This window comes from Bombina bombina, chromosome 4 (assembly GCF_027579735.1).
Source record: "Bombina bombina isolate aBomBom1 chromosome 4, aBomBom1.pri, whole genome shotgun sequence".
Classification (NCBI taxonomy): domain Eukaryota; kingdom Metazoa; phylum Chordata; class Amphibia; order Anura; family Bombinatoridae; genus Bombina; species Bombina bombina.
Window position 1 is genome coordinate 841,137,567 of NC_069502.1, and position 21,464 is coordinate 841,159,030.

At 39.0% G+C, this 21,464-nt stretch overlaps 1 protein-coding gene across 2 annotated transcripts in view; it reads left to right on the forward strand.

Moving 5' to 3' along the window:
• LOC128657232 (zinc finger protein 585A-like) overlaps window positions 1–21,464 on the forward strand; it is a 117,364-nt gene that overhangs the window by 51,690 nt on the left and 44,210 nt on the right. The window contains exons 3-4 of one of the 2 annotated variants that reach the window (XM_053711496.1): window positions 10,319–10,482; window positions 14,511–14,637. In XM_053711496.1, the coding sequence (XP_053567471.1) occupies window positions 10,468–10,482; window positions 14,511–14,637 (142 nt within the window). In that variant the 5' untranslated portion in view covers window positions 10,319–10,467. Of the gene's footprint in view, window positions 1–10,318; window positions 10,483–14,510; window positions 14,638–21,464 lie in introns of those variants that run through there. The other variant, XM_053711497.1, reaches the window with a different exon arrangement.

Here is a 21,464-nt window from a genome sequence, read left to right on the forward strand (position 1 = left end):
TTCTTGACACGGTGAGTCCACAGCCCGTCCTGTATTTTTCAGACAGTTTGTTTCTATAAACCTCAGGCACCTCTACACCTTGTGTTACTTCCTTTCTCTCCTTTCCCTTTGGTCGAATGACTAGGGATTGTGGGTAGGGGAGTGATACTTAACAACAGCTTTGCTGTGGTGTTCTTTGCCTCCTCCTGCTGGTCAGGAGTGATATTCCCAACAGTAATTATGATGATCCGTGTACTCACCATGTCAAGAAATAAATATATTCATCAGGTGAGCATAAATTTTCCTTTTTTAGACCCCCACCAGTTTATGTAAATTGTTTATTATGGTCATGTAGATAAAGTGTGTATAGCAAACAAGTCAGATGTTAACAAACAGATATGCTTAACACAATGTGCTAAAAAACAATACTCTCCTTATCAAAGTGATGTAAAGATGACCGCTGCCTTCGTTCAGTCTCTCCCCAGGGACTGTACAAACAATAGGCAAATAGAAATGGATGGCGCTGGTCTTGATATGAAGTTAAGTTTTCTAATGATAGATAGAAATGGACTTGATGTGCAAGTTTAAATCTACATAAATAATGTGTAATATACTCACTCCTTCAATAATGTCAGTTCAGCTTCTAAGGTATGCCTTTCTCCAGAAGATAGGAAACAAATCCCAAAGAGGATGTCAGCTGGGCTGGAAATGGATTGAAAACCCCATCAGCAGTAAAATAGTAACTTTTATTACAAATCAAATAGTAACTTACTTATCAAATATAGTAAGTCCGGCTCATCACAGGAAAGAAAATGATTCCAAGTGTATAAAAGATATAAATATTTATTTTAGCTCTACGCGTTTCAACGCTCAAGCGTCTTTTTCAAGAGCAGTAAAAACAAATAAAAAGTTTGCATGATACTGTGACTCATTATAGCCGGGTTTATATACAGCTGTATCGGTGTTCCAATTTCCTGTATCCAACAGGAAATTGGACTCACATTAAAAGATATACATAAAGAAGTTAAAGTTATATGGATGTTTAAGCCCAACCTTTTGTTCTTTGCATAGCTAAAAAAAAAATTATGTCGCTATATTAAAGCTAAATAAAGGTAAATAAAGCTAAATCCTTTTTGTAATGCAGTTAGGCGTAAACATACAAACGAAAGATTGTAGCCAATGATTGCGTTCCTTTGAGATTTTGTCCAATGAAAGTACGCTAATGAATTGAGTTCATTCGAGTATTCCTTTTCTTTTAGTTCCTTTTCAGGTCCGTCATAATGTCACGTGACTCTTGTGGCCAATCCGGTTACACTGGAATGTTCCCCGTTAGTGTATGACGTCGCGTGGGCCTGTCCGATCACATGTTACTCCCATCTTTTTCCCAGTGTCTCTGTCCATGTGTATCAAAGTTTTACAAGTTTGTTAGGCTCGATACGAACCGATATTCTATGAATGGAGAAGAAGGGAAAGCGGCAGTATCCATTCCAATCACATATGGAACAATTATATTATGCAGAATAATTCTACAACAACTTAGAACAATATTGAGACAATATCAAAACAATATAACCACAAAGGAATCTCTTCCCAATGTTTTATATAAACAGGCCGAACGGGACCATAAAAAGGCCGAACAGCACCATAAAAGGTGATACCAACAAAATCATTATGCAATAAGAAATTTTATCATTTCCTTAGGGTAATATTTCTTCCAAATGTTTTTAGTAATTCTAATAAAAAAATCTTAGTGTATAATTTGTAATAATAAAAATAAAATAAAATTAATAACAATTATTTCTGTGTTGTGTTTAATTTATCTATATTCGTATTATAACTTGTGTCTGTCTTAAAGAGACAGTGTGTATGTGAAATTAATAGTGAATGTTGTTTAATAGAAACAACAATTAGGATAGTAAATCCTATATTTATAATGTATAAAATGCGTGATATGAATTAAATTCTAGTGATTAATTAGGGTGAAAAAAGGAATTAACATTTGAAAAAAATGGCTCCAATGTCATTAGGAATTATAATGAAGACCACAATATTTATGAAAGACTGAATGTCTACAATGCAAATTGGATTTTTAGTTTAAATAAAAGCCACTATTCGGATGTCTTTATTTAACCCCCCTCTTAGCCAATCCTAAGGACCATCTTTTTCCCAGTGTCTCTGTCCATGTGTATCGAAGTTTTACAAGTTTGTTAGGCTCGATACGAACCAATATTCTATGAATGGAGAAGAAGGGAAAGCAGCAGTATCCATTCCAATCACACATGGAACAATTATATTATGCAGAATAATTCTTCAACAACTTAGAACAATATTGAGACAATATCAAAACAATATAAAAACAATATAACCACAAAGGAATCTCTTCCCAATGTTTTATATAAACAGGCCGAACGGGACCATAAAAAGGCCGAACAGCACCATAAAAGGTGATACCAACAAAATCATTATGCAATAAGAAATTTTATCATTTCCTTAGGGTAATATTTCTTCCAAATGTTTTTAGCAATTCTAATAAAAAAATCTTAGTGTATAATTTGTAATAATAAAAATAAAATAAAATTAATAACAATTATTTCTGTGTTGTGTTTAATTTATCTATATTCGTATTATAACTTGTGTCTGTCTTAAAGAGACAGTGTGTATGTGAAATTAATAGTGAATGTTGTTTAATAGAAACAACAATTAGCATAGTAAATCCTATATTTATAATGTATAAAATGCGTGATATGAATTAAATTCTAGTGACTAATTAGGGTGAAAAAAGGAATTAACATTTGAAAAAAATGGCTCCAATGTCATTAGGAATTATAATGAAGACCACAATATTTATGAAAGACTGAATGTCTACAATGCAAATTGGATTTTTAGTTTAAATAAAAGCCGCTATTCGGATGTCTTTATTTAACCCACAATGATTGTAAGTTCTGAGTGTATGGATCCACCATAATTCTCTCTTATTTAATTCATGTTCTAGAAATCCTCCTCTCCAATGGGTAGATACTTTTTTCTATTCCTATCCATGAGAAGTTATTTGGATCAAATTTGGGGCAAGTATTACAATGTAAAGGGACGCCATGATCCTCATGTTTCTTATCTATTTTATTGAGGTGTTCTAAGATGCGAGTCTTTAGAAATCTGGTAGTTTGTCCTAAGTACTGTATTTGACAATTGCACTGGAGTAAATATATAAAAAATTTTGTTTTACATGTGATAAAATGTTTAATTATGTAGGTTTTGCCTGTTATAAAAGAAGTAAAGGATTTATGGCTTCTTTTGGTATAATTACAACCTTTACATTTTCCACATGTATAGAAACCCTGTAAATTTGAAATGCTTAAAGGTGGTTTTGGAGCCATGCCCTTTATTAATGATGGAGCTAATTTTTGTTTGAAATTACTACCTCGTCTATAAGTGATTTGTGGTTTGGTGGGTATAATCTTACCTAGAAATTCGTCATTCTGTAGAATATGCCAGTGTTTTTTGATTATGTTAGTAATTTGATTATGCCCTGAATTGAAAGTAGTAATGAATCTAGGGAAGGAAGATTGTTTATTTATAACAGTTTTTTGCTTGGCCAAAAAAAGTATTACGATCCATGTTTTTAACTAGTTGTCTATCTGCTTCCAGGTTAATTGAAGAATAACCCTTTTCTAGGAATCTATTTTTAAGTATTGTCGATTGCTCCTCGTAATCTTCTATTCTGTCACAATTTCTTCTAATTCGTTGAAATTGTCCTCTGGGTATTGCTTTTAACCATGAAGGATGATGTTGACTATCATGTTGAATGTATGTATTTACATCACACTCTTTGAAGTGTGTTTTAGTATGTATACATCCATCAATGGTTATGATGGACAGATCTAGAAAAGTTGCTTTGGTATTATGCAGCTCTGGGGTTAATATGATATTCATATTGTTCTTATTAAGACTGTTGACAAATTGCTGGCAGGTATCTATACTTCCCCTCCAAATACAGAGAACGTCATCGATATACCTCCGCCATGTCACCAGGCTCGCCCCAGCCACGTCATTGGACCACACATAAAGATGTTCAAAGTGGTCCATATAAATATTGGCGTAGCTAGGGGCGAACCTGGTGCCCATGGCGGTACCGCATATCTGCAGGTATTGTTGGTCATTAAACCAGAAAAAATTATGAGTTAACATAAACTTTATAGCTACAAGAATGAAATCTAGCATTTTTTCTGATAAGTTTGGATCCTGTGTTAATTTCCATCTGATGGCTGTTAAGCCTTTCTGATGATCAATTATGGAATACAATGATGTAACATCCATGGTGGCCCATAAATAATTGGATTCCCATTTCACTTGGTTAATAATATTAAGCGCATTAGTGGTATCTTTTAAATACAATTTGGAATTTTGTGCATAGGGTTGTAGGAGATAATCAATAAAAGCAGATAAATTTGAAGTTAATCAATCAATGCCACTAATGATAGGGCGGCCTGGGGGTTGCAGAGGGTCTTTGTGTAATTTCGGTAAAAAATAAAAAATGGGAGTTTTAGAATGGGTCTTAAATAAAAAATCATATTCTTGTTCACTTATAACTTCTCTATCCAGGGCTAACGTTAGCAATTCTTGTTGAAACGCGTAGAGCTAAAATAAATATTTATATCTTTTATACACTTGGAATCATTTTCTTTCCTGTGACGAGCCGGACTTACTATATTTGATAAGTAAGTTACTATTTGATTTGTAATAAAAGTTACTATTTTACTGCTGATGGGGTTTTCAATCCATTTCCAGCCCAGCTGACATCCTCTTTGGGATTTGTTTCCTATCTTCTGGAGAAAGGCATACCTTAGAAGCTGAACTCAGATTATTGAAGGAGTGAGTATATTACACATTATTTTTGTGGATTTAAACTTGCACATCAAGTCCATTTCTATCTATCATTAGAAAACTTAACTTCATATCAAGACCAGCGCCATCCGTTTATTATGGTCACTCACACTGTTACTGGTGTGAGTGCCGAGTATCTCAGAGGCCAATAAAACCCACTCAGGGTATAACATTTCTCCTACATTGGTGTGTCCGGTCCACGGCTTCATCCTTACTTGTGGGAATATTCTCTTCCCTAACAGGAAATGGCAAAGAGAGCACAGCAAAAGCTGTCCATATAGCTCCCCCTCTGGCTCCGCCCCCCAGTCATTCTCTTTGCCGCTCTGAACAAGTAGCATCTCCACGGTGATGGTAAAGAGTATGTGGTGTTAGTTGTAGTTTTATTTCTTCTATCAAGAGTTTGTTATTTTAAAATAGTGCCGGTTTGTACTATTTACTCTACAACAGAAAGTGATGAAGAGTTCTGTTAAAAGAGGAGTATGATTTTAGCAACAGTAACTAAAATCCATTGCTGTTCGCACGCAGGACTGTTGAAACCAGAGAACTTCAGTTGGGTGGAACAGTTTGCAGACTTTTTTGCTCCAGGTATGACTAGTCTCTTTTCTAACAAGACATAGTAATGCTAGAAGACTGTCATTTTCCCTTATGGGATCGGTAAGCCATTTTCTTAGACTCATAACAGAATGAAGGCTTATAAATGGGCTCTATACTGGTTGACACTATTGTGGGCTAAATCGATTGATTTTTATAATGTTTATATGACTTTTGGAGTGTTTTGTGACTTTGAAACACTTTTGGGAACGTTTTTATTACGCCTGGCAGTTGTGTAGACACCTAATCTAGTCAGGAAGGCCCCTTCACTCTGGTATGCAGAGGGAGGAGGCCTCATTTTCGCGCCTCAGTTGCGCAGTTACTTCTAGAAGCAGTGCATGCAGCTTCATGTGAGAGGGTCCTGTGGCCATAAAAACGATTTCAAGAAGGCTTATTTCTGTGGTGAATAACCCCCAAGGAAGGTAAAAGCCGCAGCAAAGGTTGTGGCAGGGACTGTAGTGGGTTTAAACTGGTAAATTGAACAATTAGCTCCGGTTTGCTCATTTAAGGGGTTAGAGACTTGAAATTTAGGGTGCAAATTTTGTAAAGATCGGATATTTCCTTCATAGTTTTTCAAACATTCAGAAATAAAGTGTGCTCTTTTTATTATTTAAAGAGACAGTAACGGTTTTGTTTAAAAACGGTTTTATTGCATTAATAGACTGCCAAAGTCTATCTAACATGTCTATACCTTCAGATAGCATATGTTCTGTGTGTATGGAGGCCAAGGTGGTTCCCCCTTTAAATGTATGTTCAAATTGTGCCATGGCGTCCAAACAAAGTAAGGACAGTACTGTCACATTTAATAAGGTTGCCCAAGATGATTCTTCAAATGAAGGTAGTGGGGATAGTTCATCATCCTCTCCTTCTGTGTCAACACCAGTTTTGCCTGCGCATGCGATATCTAGTACATCTAGCGCGCCAATGCTTGTTACTATGCAGCAATTAACTGCAGTTATGGATAATTCTATAGCAAATCTTTTATCCAAACTGCCAGCATTTCCCAGAAAGCGTGATCGCTCAGTTTTAAATACAGAGGATGAGCAAGTGGGCGCTGACGATAATTTATCTGTTATACCCTCACACCAGTCTGAATTGGCAGTGAGGGAGGGTCTGTCTGAGGGAGAAATTTCTGATTCAGGAAAAGTTTCTCAGCAGGCAGAACCTGATATCGTGGCATTTAAATTTAAGTTAGAACATCTCCCCGCCCTGCTTAAGGAGGTGCTAACTACTCTTGATGATTGTGACTCTTTGGTGATTCCAGAGAAATTGTGCAAAATGGACAAATTCCTAGAGGTCCCTGTGCACGCTGATGCCTTTCCGATACCCAAGAGGGTGGCGGACATAGTGACCAAGGAGTGGGAGAAGCCAGGTATACCTTTTTGTCCCACCTCCTATATTTAAGAAAATGTTCCCCATTGTCGACCCCAGAAGGGACGCATGGCAAACAGTCGCTAAGGTTGAGGGGGCAGTTTCTACGTTGGCCAAGCGCACAACTATTCCCATTGAGGACAGTTGTGCTTTCAAAGATCCTATGGATAAAAAATTGGAAGGATTGCTTAAAAAGATATTTGTTCAGCAAGGTTTCCTTCTCCAACCAATTTCGTGCATTATTCCTGTCACCACGGCGGCGTCTTTTTGGTTCGAGGAACTAGAAAATTCGCTCCATAAGGAGACTCCATATGAGGAAGTCATGGACAGAATTCACGCACTAAAGTTGGCTATTTCCTTTATTTTAGATGCCGCTTTTCAATTGGCTAAATTAGCGGCGAAAAATTCAGGTTTTGCAATAGTGGCGCGCAGAGCGCTTTGGCTAAAATCTTGGTCGGCGGATGTGTCGTCCAAGACAAAACTGCTTAATATTCCTTTCAAAGGTAAGACCCTTTTCGGGCCAGAATTGAAGGAGATTATTTCAGACATCACTGGGGGAGAGGGCCATGCCCTCCCACAGGATAGGCCTTTCAAGGCTAAGAACAAATCTAATTTTCGTTCCTTTCGCAATTTCAGGAACGGACCGTCTTCTAACTCTGCAGCCTCTAGACAAGAGGGTAACGCTTCCCAGCCTAAACCAGCATGGAAACCAATGCAAGGCTGGAACAAGGGTAAACAGGCCAAGAAGCCTGCTGCTGCTACCAAGACAGCATGAAGGGGTAGCCCCCGATCCGGGACCGGATCTAGTAGGGGGCAGACTTTCTCTCTTTGCTCAGGCTTGGGCAAGAGATGTTCCGGATCCCTGGGCACTAGAAATAGTCTCTCAGGGGTATTTTCTAGAGTTCAAGGAGTGGGTCATCGTCACGACCGACGCCAGTCTCTTAGGCTGGGGCGCGGTCTGGGACTCCCTGAAAGCTCAGGGTCTATGGTCTCGGGAAGAGTCCCTTCTCCTGATAAACATTTTGGAACTGAGAGCGATATTCAATGCGCTCCTGGCTTGGCCTCACCTAGCGAAGGCCAGATTCATAAGATTTCAGTCGGACAACATGACGACTATAGCGTACATCAATCATCAGGGGGGAACAAAGAGTTCCTTGGCAATGACAGATGTATCCAAGATCATCAAATGGGCGGAGGATCACTCCTGCCACCTATCTGCAATCCACATCCCAGGAGTAGACAACTGGGAGGCGGATTATTTGAGTCGTCAGACTTTCCATCCGGGGGAGTGGGAACTCCACCTGGAGGTCTTTGCCCAGTTAACTCAACTATGGGGCACTCCGGATATGGATCTTATGGCGTCTCGTCAGAACTTCAAAGTTCCTCGATACGGGTCCAGATCCAGGGATCCCAGGGCGACACTAGTGGATGCATTAATGGCGCCTTGGTCGTTCAATCTAGCTTATGTGTTTCCACCGTTCCCTCTCCTTCCCAGGCTGATAGCCAGGATCAAACAGGAGAAGGCCTCGGTGATTCTAATAGCTCCTGCGTCGCCACGCAGGACTTGGTATGCAGACCTGGTGAATATGTCATCGGCTCCCCCATGGAAGCTACCTTTGAGACAGGATCTTCTTGTACAAGGTCCATTCGAACATCCAAATCTAGTCTCTCTGCAACTGACTGCTTGGAAATTGAATGCTTGATTCTATCTAAGCGTGGGTTTTCAGATTCAGTTATAGATACTCTGGTTCAAGCCAGAAAGCCTGTGACTAGGAAGATTTACCATAAGATATTGCACAAATATATCCGTTGGTGCGAATCCAAGGGTTTTCCTTGGAGTAAAATCAAAATTCCTAGGATTCTTTCCTTTCTCCAAGAGGGTTTGGAGAAAGGTCTGTCAGCTAGTTCTCTAAAGGGACAGATATCTGCTCTGTCTGTCTTGTTGCACAAACGTCTGGCAGCCATGCCAGATGTACAAGCGTTTGTACAGGCGTTAGTCAGAATCAAGCCTGTTTACAGACCTATGACCCCTCCATGGAGTCTAAACTTAGTTCTTTCAGTTCTTCAAGGGGTTCCATTTGAACCTTTGCATTCCATAGATATTAAGTTACTATCTTGGAAAGTTCTGTTTTTAGTTGCTATTTCTTCTGCTAGAAGAGTTTCTGAATTATCTGCTTTGCAGTGTACTTCTCCCTATCTGGTATTCCATGTAGATAAGGTAGTTTTACATACCAAGCCTGGTTTTCTTCCAAAAGTGGTTTCCAACAGGAATATTAACCAGGAAATAGTTGTTCCTTCTCTGTGTCCGAATCCAGTTTCGAAGAAGGAACGTTTGTTACACAACCTAGATGTGGTCCGTGCTTTAAAATTCTATTTAGAAGCAACAAAGGATTTCAGACAGACATCATCCTTGTTTGTCGTTTATTCTGGTAAGAGGAGAGGGCAGAAAGCTACTGCTACCTCTCTTTCTTTTTGGCTGAAAAGCATCTTCCGATTGGCTTATGAAACTGCCGGACGGCAGCCTCCTGAACGAATTACAGCTCACTCTACTAGACCTGTGGCTTCCACATGGGCCTTCAAGAACGAGGCTTCTGTTGATCAGATCTGTAAGGCAGCGACTTGGTCTTCTCTGCATACTTTTGCCAAATTTTACAAATTCGATACTTATGCTTCTTCGGAGGCTGTTTTTGGGAGAAAGGTTTTGCAAGCCGTGGTGCCTTCCGTTTAGGTAACCTGACTTGCTCCCTCAATTCATCCGTGTCCTAAAGCTTTGGTATTGGTTCCCACAAGTAAGGATGAAGCCGTGGACCGGACACACCAATGTAGGAGAAAACAGAATTTATGTTTACCTGATAAATTTCTTTCTCCTACGGTGTGTCCGGTCCACGGCCCGCCCTGGCTTTTAGTCAGGTTTAAAAAATTTTGTTTCTGTACACTACAGTCACCACGGCACCCTATAGTTTCTCCTTTTTCTCCTAACCGTCGGTCGAATGACTGGGGGGCAAAGCCAGAGGGGGAGCTATATGGACAGCTTTTGCTGTGCTCTCTTTGCCATTTCCTTTTAGGGAAGAGAATATTCCCACAAGTAAGGATGAAGCCGTGGACCGGACACACCGTAGGAGAAAGAAATTTATCAGGTAAACATAAATTCTGTTTTTTTCTCACTGATCCCTTTATTAAGGGGTTTAGGACTGTCTCATCTGGCTTCACCTTGTTAATACTGTGATAGCGCATTGGGCGTAGCAGGGATCAGGACAGGTGAGAGCTTATTAGCCTTTTCAGATTCTTGTAATTAACCTCTAACAATAGTAACAATATATGTTAGAGAGAGCAGAGAGGATTTTCGAGTCTTAAAGAATCTACAGAAATGTCATTAAAAAGCAAATTTAAATACTGTATGTACGTCACACATTCTGCAGATTTCCTGAATTATTGAGACATAAGTGATGTTTGAGTGATGTACATTAATATGTGACATTTACACTCTCCTCTCTAGTTATAGGTCAGTGTTACTCTCATTGACAAGGTGAAAAACTGTTACTCAGTGTCATTAAGGATCAAAACCAGTTATTGGAGTTTTGGTGCTAATTCACGTGTGACCAACAAGTCGACTGAGAAGAACCAAACCTCAGAGGTCTACTGTACATGCTGACTGGGGAGGTGAGGATTATAAGTCATAGTGTCACTTATCTGCTGTTATGTGTGTGGTTATTAATAGATCTGGAATTTTAAATTTAAAGGGACACTGAACCCAAATTTTTTTCTTTTGTGATTCAGATAGAGCATGCAGTTTTAAGCAACTTTCTAATTTACTCCTATTATCAATTTTTCTTCATTCTCTTGCTATCTTTATTTGAAAAAGAAGTAATCTAAACTTTTTTTTGGTTTCAGTACTGTGGACAGCACGTTTTTATTGTTAGATGAATTTATCCACCAATCAGCAAGGACAACCCAGGTTGTTCACCAAAAATGGGCCGGCATCTAAACTTACATTCTTTCATTTTAAATAAAGATTCCAAGAGAATGAATTTGATAATAGGAGTAAATTAGAAAGTTGCTTAAAATTTCATGCTCTATCTGAATCTTGAAAGAAAAAATTTGGGTTCAGTGTCCATTTATTATCACATATATTTTTAGTCTATGGTAAAAAAAAACACTTAACCATTTAAAAAAGCAGGAATGTAAAGCTTAGGAGCCATCCCATTTTAGGTTCAGCACCCTGGATAGGACCTGCTTCTTGGTGGCTACATTTAGCCACCAATAAGCAAGCGAAACCCAGGTCCTGAACCAAAAATGGGCCGGCTCCTAAGCTTTACATTCCTGCTTTTAAAAAAATAAAAATAGCAAGAGAATGAAGTGTCCCTTTAACTATTGATTCTAAATGTTGGCATATTTAAAACTTAATTATGAAACAACTTAAAAATATTAATTGAATTTAAAACTAAAAGTACTCATCACATTACATAATAAAAATGCACTCGTGCTTAATTTTTTTTTTAATTTAGGTTGAGGACTCTAGCTCTGTCAGCTGTTTCTTTAGAAACTCATGGCTAGATTACGAGTTGTGCGTTCGGGTTAAAAAGCAGTGTTGGCCGGTCCCAACGCTGCTTTTTAACGCCCGCTGGTATTACGAGTCTTGCAGGTACAGGTGTACCGCTCACTTTTTTGGCAAGACTCGGAAATACCGCAAATCCACTTCAATTGCGTATCCTATATTTTCAATGGGACTTGCATAGCGCCGGTATTACGAGTCTTCCAAAAAGTGATCGGTAGACCCTCTCCTGTCAAGACTCGTACCGCATTTTAAAGTCAGTAGTTAAGAGTTTTACACTACAACGCCGTAGCATAAAACTCTTAACTAAAGTGCTAAAAAGTACACTAACACCCATAAACTACCTATTAACCCCTAAACTGAGCCCCCCCACATCGCAAACACTATAATAAATATTTTAACCCCTAACCTGCCGAACCGGACATCGCCGCCACTATAAAAAATAAATTAACCCCTAAACCTAAGTCTAACCCTAACACCCCCTAACTTAAATATAATTAAAATAAATATAAATAAAATTACTATCATTAACTAAATTTTTCCTATTTAAAACTAATTACTTACCAATAAAATAAACCCTAAGATAGCTAAAATATAACTAATAGTTACATTGTATCTAGCTTAGGGTTTATTTTTATTTTACAGGCAAGTTTGTATTTATTTTAACTAGGTACAATAGTTATTAAATAGTTATTAACCATTTAACTACCTAGTTAAAATAAATACAAAAGTACCTGTAAAATAAAACATAACCTAAGTTACAATTATACCTAACACTACACTATAATTAAATAAATTAAATACAATTAAATTAAATTTATCTAAAGTACAAAAAACAAACAAACACTAAATTACAGAAAATAATAAAATAATTACAAGATTTTTAAACTAATTACACCTAATCTAATCCCCCTAACAAAATAAAAAAGCCCCCCCAAACACTACACCTACACTAAATTACAAATAGAACTTAAAAGGGCCTTTTCCGGGGCATTGCCCCAAAGTAATCAGCTCTTTTACCTGTAAAACAAATTACAAATACCCCCCCAATATTAAAACCCACCACCCACACAACCAACCCTACTCTAAAACCCACCCAAAACACTAACCCCTTGAAGATCACATTACCGGGAGACGTCTTCACCCAACCGGGCCGAAGTCCTCAAGAAGCCGGGAGAAGTCTTCATCCAAGCCGGAATTAATCGGAATTAATTAATCGGAATTAAGGTAGAAAAAATCCAATAGGATTGATCTGGCATTCTATTGGCTGATTGGAACAGCCAATGGAATGCAAGCTCAATCCTTGCATTCCGCTTGGGGGGGGTATTTGTTATTTTTTTTTTTTACAGGTAAAAGAGCTGATTACTTTGGGGCAATGCCCTGCAAAAGGCCCTTTTAAGGGCTATTTGTAATTTAGTGTAGGGTAGGGCTTTTCTTATTTTGGGGGGGGGCTTTTTTATTTTGTTAAGGGGGTTAGATTAGGTGTAATTAGTTTATTATTTTCTGTAATTTAGTGGGGGTTTTTTTGTACTAAGTATTTAGTTTTAAATAGGAATAATTTAGTTAAAGGGACAGTCTACACAAGAATTGTTATTGTTTTAAAAGATAGATAATCCCTTGTTTACCCATTCCCTAGTTTTGCATAACCAACACAGTTATATTTATATATTTTTTTACCTCTGTGATTATCTTGTATCTAAGCCTCTGCAGACTGCCCCTTTATTTGTTCTTTTGACAGACTTGCCGTTTAGCCAATCAGTGATGGCTCCCAGGTAACTTCACGTGCACGAGCACAGTGTTATCTATATGAAAAACATGAACTAGCACCCTCTAGTGGGGAAAAACCTGTTAAAATGCATTCTTAAGAGGCGGCCTTCAAGGTCTAAGAAATTAGCATATGAACCTCCTAAGTTAAGCTTTCAACTAAGAATTCCAAGAGAACAAAGAAAAATTGGTGATAAAAGTAAATTGGAAAATTGTTTAAAATTACATGCCCTATCTGAATCATGAAAGTTTTTTTTGGACTAGGCTGTCCCTTTAATGATAGTAATTTTATTTAGATTTATTTAAATTATATTTAAGTTAGGGGGTGTTAGGGTTAGATTTAGGATTAGGGGTTAATAACTTTAATATAGTGGCAGCGACGTTGGGGGCGGCAGATTAGGGGTTAATAAATATAATGTAGGTGTCGGCGATGTTGGGGGCAGCAGATTAGGGGTTCATAAGTATAATGTAGGTGGCGGCGCTGTCCTGAGCGGCAGATTAGGGGTTAATAATATAATGTAGGTGGCGGCGATGTCGGGGGCGGCAGATTAGGGGTTAATAAGTGTAAGATTAGGGGTGTTTAGACTCGGGGTTCATGTTAGGGTGTTAGGTGTAGACATAAATGTATTTTCCCCATAGGAATCAATAGGGCTGCGTTAGGAGCTAAACGCTGCTTTTTTGCAGGTGTTTTTTTCAGCCGGCTCTCCCCCATTGATTCTTATGGGGAAATCGTGCACGAGCACGTTTAGCCAGCTCACCGGTAACATAAGCAGCGCTGGTATTAGAGTGAGTTGTGGAACTAAATTTTGCTCTACGCTCACTTTTTTGCGGTTAACGCCGGGTTTGTAAAAACCCGTAATACCAGCGCTGTCTGTAAGTGAGTGGTGAGCATAAACTGCTCGTTAGCACCGCATAGCTTTTAACGCAAAACTCGTAATCTAGGCGTTAATTTCTTCTCTCGCTCTCCTGTATTGTTCCTTGAGATCCCAATAATTTAAGTGAGCCTAATTGCTTCTCCCATTTGTCCTCAACCTTATTTTCTCTTCTATTTATATCACCATTTAAATTCCTGTCTCTCCAGTTTCCACTATTTGATACTCTACATTTCTGATATCCCCAAACATTTCTCCTGGTTCCTGTGTGTGCGTCTTCAGATTGTTCTCTATTGACTGTTTCACCACTGAAATTGCCTTATGGGTATATGGGTGATCAGTCGACGTCTGGTGCTGAGCGACCTTTATACAACAAACACAGCAATACCCCAGGGTCATCAGACAATCTCTGGATTTGGTCATTGACACAGTCTGTGTGGTTTATACTTTACAATATAAATCCTGTTTTTATGGTTTGAGATTTTTATTTTTATTTTAAGGAACAAATGGAGTTTGATGAAGTTGCAGTTTATTTCTCGGAGGAGGAATGGGGCTGTTTAACTGAAGAACAAAAAGAGCTTTATAAGAATGTGATGATGGAGAATTACCAAACCCTCAGCTCTCTAGGTAATAATTTATATATAACTCTACAGGGATATAACACATATAAGGGACACATAATCTGGGCTTGTGTATAAAATCAGAGTAAAAACAGGCACAGATGGGGGGCCCCCTCATAAGAAAGCAAGAAATAAGCTTATGGTTACAAAAGCAAACCGTCCAAATATGAATGAAAACAATAGCAAACAATGTCTAATGGGTCAGTGTGCTGAGTATAAAATGTGCAGATTCAGGCCCAGGCTGCTCACTGTAGTGGGATAAGGTTCATCTCCCAAAATTACCAATTTGTAGATAACAAACATAAACAGGGGCGTCACATGGCCAAGTACAGTAGGATCTGTACTATTAGATGATGTAACATAAATGAATGCACTTACATGTAATGTTACATCAAGAGCGAAAGGTGCACATCAGGCAGGCTGGATTCTCACAGTCATCAAGCAGACTGGTCTCCTGCAAAAGACAGATAACGTTGTCAGCAATCCCCCAGCAGACTTTTGTGTTTGAAAAGGGGAACGATGAGTATACAGCAAGTTTTTTTACCTCATTGTATTCAATAAATGTAGTTTTGATTTTAAAACTTGCTGTATACTCATAGTTCCCCTGACGCACAAGTCTGCTGGAAGATCTTTTTATTTTTTTTATTAAACATGAATTATTACTTTTACAAGATATGACGAGTCCACGGATTTCATCCTTACTTATGGGATATCGCCTCCTGGTCAGCAGGAGGAGGCAAAGAGCTCCACAGCAGAGCTGCATAAATAGCTCCTCCCTTCCCCTCCAACCCATTCATTCTCTTTGCCTGTGTTAGTGATAGGAAGAGGTAAAGTGAGGTGTTTAGTTTAGATTCTTCAATCAAGAGTGCCAGTGTGTACTATTTTACTATAGAGCAGCCTCTGAAGTTATAGCCTCCTGGCTATGGGAACTGGTGGGGTTTTAGCCTTGCTGCGCCTCCCATTATTGTGCTGCTCTCATGTGCTGGTCTTAGAGAAATTTAACTAAGACCCCTCTATCTTCACAGGACCTCAGGAGGAAGAGTGCCCCTAAGTTCGCTTGTTGTGATTTCTTACAAGTGATCTTAGGTGCGCCGTACAAGAGGTGGTAGTGTCGAGCACGTGGAGGCAGGTAGGAGCTGCGGCGAGGTGACTGTTCTCTTTTTTGACCAGTGGGTTAATTATAAAGCACTAACGACACAAGGAGTGTAGATAATATTAATCAAGGAAGCTTCTCTCTGTCCATTTGCCTTTCGGGTGTTGGCGCAGAGGGTTGTTGTTAAAGACACAGTAATATATTTCTTTCATGTAATTAGCAAGAGTCCATGAGCTAGTGACGTATGGGATATACATTCCTACCAGGAGGGGCAAAGTTTCCCAAACCTCAAAATGCCTACAAATACACCCCTCACCACACCCACAAATCAGTTTTACAAACTTTGCCTCCTATGGAGGTGGTGAAGTAAGTTTGTGCTAGATTCTACGTTGATATGCGCTCCGCAGCAGGTTGGAGCCCGGTTTTCCTCTCAGCGTGCAGTGAATGTCAGAGGGATGTGAGGAGAGTATTGCCTATTTGAATGCAGTGATCTCCTTCTACGGGGTCTATTTCATAGGTTCTCTGTTATCGGTCGTAGAGATTCATCTCTTACCTCCCTTTTCAGATCGACGATATACTCTTATATATATACCATTACCTCTGCTGATTTTCGTTTCAGTACTGGTTTGGCTTTCTACAAACATGTAGATGAGTGTCCTGGGGTAAGTAAGTCTTATTTTCTGTGACACTCTAAGCTATGGTTGGGCACTTTTTTAATAAAGTTCTAAATATATGTATTCAAACATTTATTTGCCTTGACTCAGGATGTTCAACATTCCTTATTTTCAGACAGTCAGTTTCATATTTGGGATAATGCACTTGAATCAATTATTTTTCTTACCTTAAAATTTTGACTTTTTTCCCTGTGGGCTGTTAAGCTCGCGGGGGCTGAAAATGCTTCATTTTATTGCGTCATTTTTGGCGCAGACTTTTTTGGCGCAAAAAATCTTTTCTGTTTCCGGCGTCATACGTGTCGCCGGAAGTTGCGTCATTTTTGACGTTCTTTTGCGCCAAAAGTGTCGGCGTTCCGGACGTGGCGTCATTTTTTGCGCCAAAAGCATTTAGGCGCCAAATAATGTGGGCGTCTTATTTGGCGCTAAAAAAAAAAAATAAAAAAAAAAATATGGGCGTCGCTTTTGTCTCCACATTATTTAAGTCTCATTTTTCTTTGCTTCTGGTTGCTAGAAGCTTGTTCCTTGGCATTTTTTCCCATTCCTGAAACTGTCATTTAAGGAATTTGATCAATTTTGCTTTATATGTTGTTTTTTTTCTCTTACATATTGCAAGATGTCTCACGTTGCATCTGAGTCAGAAGATACTTCAGGAAAATCGCTGTCTGGTGCTGGAACTACCAAAGCTAAGTGTATCTGATGTAAACTTTTGGTAGCTGTTCCTCCAGCTGTTGTTTGTATTAATTGTCATGACAAACTTGTTAATGCAGATATTTCCTTTAGTAATGTACCATTACCTGTTGCAGTTCCATCAACATCTAATGTTCAGAATGTTCCTGATAACATAAGAGATTTTGTTTCTTAATCCATCAAGAAGGCTATGGCCTAGATTTAGAGTTCGGCGGTAAAAGGGCTGTTAACGCTCCGCGGGTTTTTTTCTGGCCGCACCATAAATTTAACTCTGGTATCGAGAGTTCAAACAAATGCTGCGTTAGGCTCCAAAAAAGGAGCGTAGAGCATTTTTACCGCAAATGCAACTCTCGATACCAGAGTTGCTTACGGACGCGGCCGGCCTCAAAAACGTGCTCGTGCACGATTCTCCCATAGGAAACAATGGGGCTGTTTGAGCTGAAAAAAAACCTAACACCTGCAAAAAAGCAGCGTTCAGCTCCTAACGCAGCCCCATTGTTTCCTATGGGGAAACACTTCCTACGTCTGCACCTAACACCCTAACATGTACCCCGAGTCTAAACACCCCTAACCTTACACTTATTAACCCCTAATCTGCCGCCCCCGCTATCGCTGACCCCTGCATTACACTTTTAACCCCTAATCTGCCGCTCCGTAAACCGCCGCCACCTACGTTATCCCTATGTACCCCTAATCTGCTGCCCTAACATCGCCGACCCCTATGTTATATTTATTAACCCCTAATCTGCCCCCCACAACGTCGCCGACACCTACCTACACTTATTAACCCCTAATCTGCCGAGCGGACCTGAGCGCTACTATAATAAATGTATTAACCCCTAATCCGCCTCACTAACCCTATCATAAATAGTATTAACCCCTAATCTGCCCTCCCTAACATCGCCGACACCTACCTTCAATTATTAACCCCTAATCTGCCGACCGGAGCTCACCACTATTCTAATAAATGTATTAACCCCTAAAGCTAAGTCTAACCCTAACACTAACACCCCCCTAAGTTAAATATAATTTTTATCTAACGAAATAAATTAACTCTTATTAAATAAAAGATTCCTATTTAAAGCTAAATACTTACCTGTAAAATAAATCCTAATATAGCTACAATATAAATTACATTTATATTATAGCTATTTTAGGATTAATATTTATTTTACAGGTAACTTTGTATTTATTTTAACCAGGTACAATAGCTATTAAATAGTTAAGAACTATTTAATAGTTACCTAGTTAAAATAATTACAAATTTACCTGTAAAATAAATCCTAACCTAAGATATAATTAAACCTAACACTACCCTATCAATAAAATAATTAAATAAACTACCTACAATTACCTACAATTAACCTAACACTACACTATCAATAAATTAATTAAACACAATTGCTACAAATAAATACAATTAAATAAACTATCTAAAGTACAAAAAATAAAAAAGAACTAAGTTACAGAAAATAAAAAAATATTTACAAACATAAGAAAAATATTACAACAATTTTAAACTAATTACACCTACTCTAAGCCCCCTAATAAAATAACAAAGACCCCCAAAATAAAAAATTCCCTACCCTATTCTAAAATACAAATATTACAAGCTCTTTTACCTTACCAGCCCTGAACAGGGCCCTTTGCGGGGCATGCCCCAAGAAATTCAGCTCTTTTGCCTGTAAAAAAAAACATACAATACCCCCCCCCCCAACATTACAACCCACCACCCACATACCCCTAATCTAACCCAAACCCCCTTAAATAAACCTAACACTAATCCCCTGAAGATCTTCCTACCTTGTCTTCACCATACCAGGTTCACCGATCCGTCCTGGCTCCAAGATCTTCATCCAACCCAAGCGGGGGTTGGCGATCCATAATCCGGTGCTCCAAAGTCTTCCTCCTATCCGGCAAGAAGAGGACATCCGGACCGGCAAACATCTTCTCCAAGCGGCATCTTCTATGTTCTTCCATCCGATGACGACCGGCTCCATCTTGAAGACCTCCAGCGCGGATCCATCCTCTTCTTCCGACGACTAGACGACGAATGACGGTTCCTTTAAGGGACGTCATCCAAGATGGCGTCCCTCGAATTCCGATTGGCTGATAGGATTCTATCAGCCAATCGGAATTAAGGTAGGAATTTTCTGATTGGCTGATGGAATCAGCCAATCAGAATCAAGTTCAATCCGATTGGCTGATCCAATCAGCCAATCAGATTGAGCTCGCATTCTATTGGCTGATCGGAACAGCCAATAGAATGCGAGCTCAATCTGATTGGCTGATTGGATCAGCCAATCGGATTGAACTTGATTCTGATTGGCTGATTCCATCAGCCAATCAGAAAATTCCTACCTTAATTCCGATTGGCTGATAGAATCCTATCAGCCAATCGGAATTCGAGGGACGCCATCTTGGATGACGTCCCTTAAAGGAACCGTCATTCGTCGTCTAGTCGTCGGAAGAAGAGGATGGATCCGCGCTGGAGGTCTTCAAGATGGAGCCGGTCGTCATCGGATGGAAGAACATAGAAGATGCCGCTTGGAGAAGATGTTTGCCGGTCCGGATGTCCTCTTCTTGCCGGATAGGAGGAAGACTTTGGAGCACCGGATTATGGATCGCCAACCCCCGCTTGGGTTGGATGAAGATCTTGGAGCCAGGACGGATCGGTGAACCTGGTATGGTGAAGACAAGGTAGGAAGATCTTCAGGGGATTAGTGTTAGGTTTATTTAAGGGGGTTTGGGTTAGATTAGGGGTATGTGGGTGGTGGGTTGTAATGTTGGGGGGGGGGGTATTGTATGTTTTTTTTTACAGGCAAAAGAGCTGAATTTCTTGGGGCATGCCCCGCAAAGGGCCCTGTTCAGGGCTGGTAAGGTAAAAGAGCTTGTAATATTTGTATTTTAGAATAGGGTAGGGAATTTTTTATTTTGGGGGTCTTTGTTATTTTATTAGGGGGCTTAGAGTAGGTGTAATTAGTTTAAAATTGTTGTAATATTTTTCTTATGTTTGTAAATATTTTTTTATTTTCTGTAACTTAGTTCTTTTTTATTTTTTGTACTTTAGATAGTTTATTTAATTGTATTTATTTGTAGCAATTGTGTTTAATTAATTTATTGATAGTGTAGTGTTAGGTTAATTGTAGGTAATTGTAGGTAGTTTATTTAATTATTTTATTGATAGGGTAGTGTTAGGTTTAATTATATCTTAGGTTAGGATTTATTTTACAGGTAAATTTGTAATTATTTTAACTAGGTAACTATTAAATAGTTCTTAACTATTTAATAGCTATTGTACCTGGTTAAAATAAATACAAAGTTACCTGTAAAATAAATATTAATCCTAAAATAGCTATAATATAAATGTAATTTATATTGTAGCTATATTAGGATTTATTTTACAGGTAAGTATTTAGCTTTAAATAGGAATCTTTTATTTAATAAGAGTTAATTTATTTCGTTAGATAAAAATTATATTTAACTTAGGGGGGTGTTAGTGTTAGGGTTAGACTTAGCTTTAGGGGTTAATACATTTATTAGAATAGCGGTGAGCTCCGGTCGGCAGATTAGGGGTTAATAATTGAAGGTAGGTGTCGGCGATGTTAGGGAGGGCAGATTAGGGGTTAATACTATTTATGATAGGGTTAGTGAGGCGGATTAGGGGTTAATAACTTTATTATAGTAGCGCTCAGGTCCGCTCGGCAGATTAGGGGTTAATAAGTGTAGGTAGGTGTCGGCGACGTTGTGGGGGGCAGATTAGGGGTTAATAAATATAACATATGGGTCGGCGATGTTAGGGGCAGCAGATTAGGGGTACATAGGGATAACGTAGGTTGCGGCGATTTGCGGTCGGAAGATTAGGGGTTAATTATTTTAAGTAGCTGGCGGCGACGTTGTGGGGGGCAAGTTAGGGGTTAATAAATATAATATAGGGGTCGGCGGGGTTAGGGGCAGCAGATTAGGGGTACATAAGTATAACGTAGGTGGCGGTCGGCAGATTAGGGGTTAAAAATTTTAATCGAGTGGCGGCGATGTGGGGGGACCTCGGTTTAGGGGTACATAGGTAGTTTATGGGTGTTAGTGTACTTTAGGGTACAGTAGTTAAGAGCTTTATAAACCGGCGTTAGCCAGAAAGCTCTTAACTCCTGCTATTTTCAGGCGGCTGGAATCTTGTCGTTAGAGCTCTAACGCTCACTGCAGAAACGACTCTAAATACCGGCGTTAAAAAGATCCCATTGAAAATATAGGCTACGCAAATGGCGTAGGGGGATCTGCGGTATGGAAAAGTCGCGGCTGTAAAGTGAGCGTTAGACCCTTTAATCACTGACTCCAAATACCAGCGGGCGCCCAAAACCAGCGTTAGGAGCCTCTAACGCT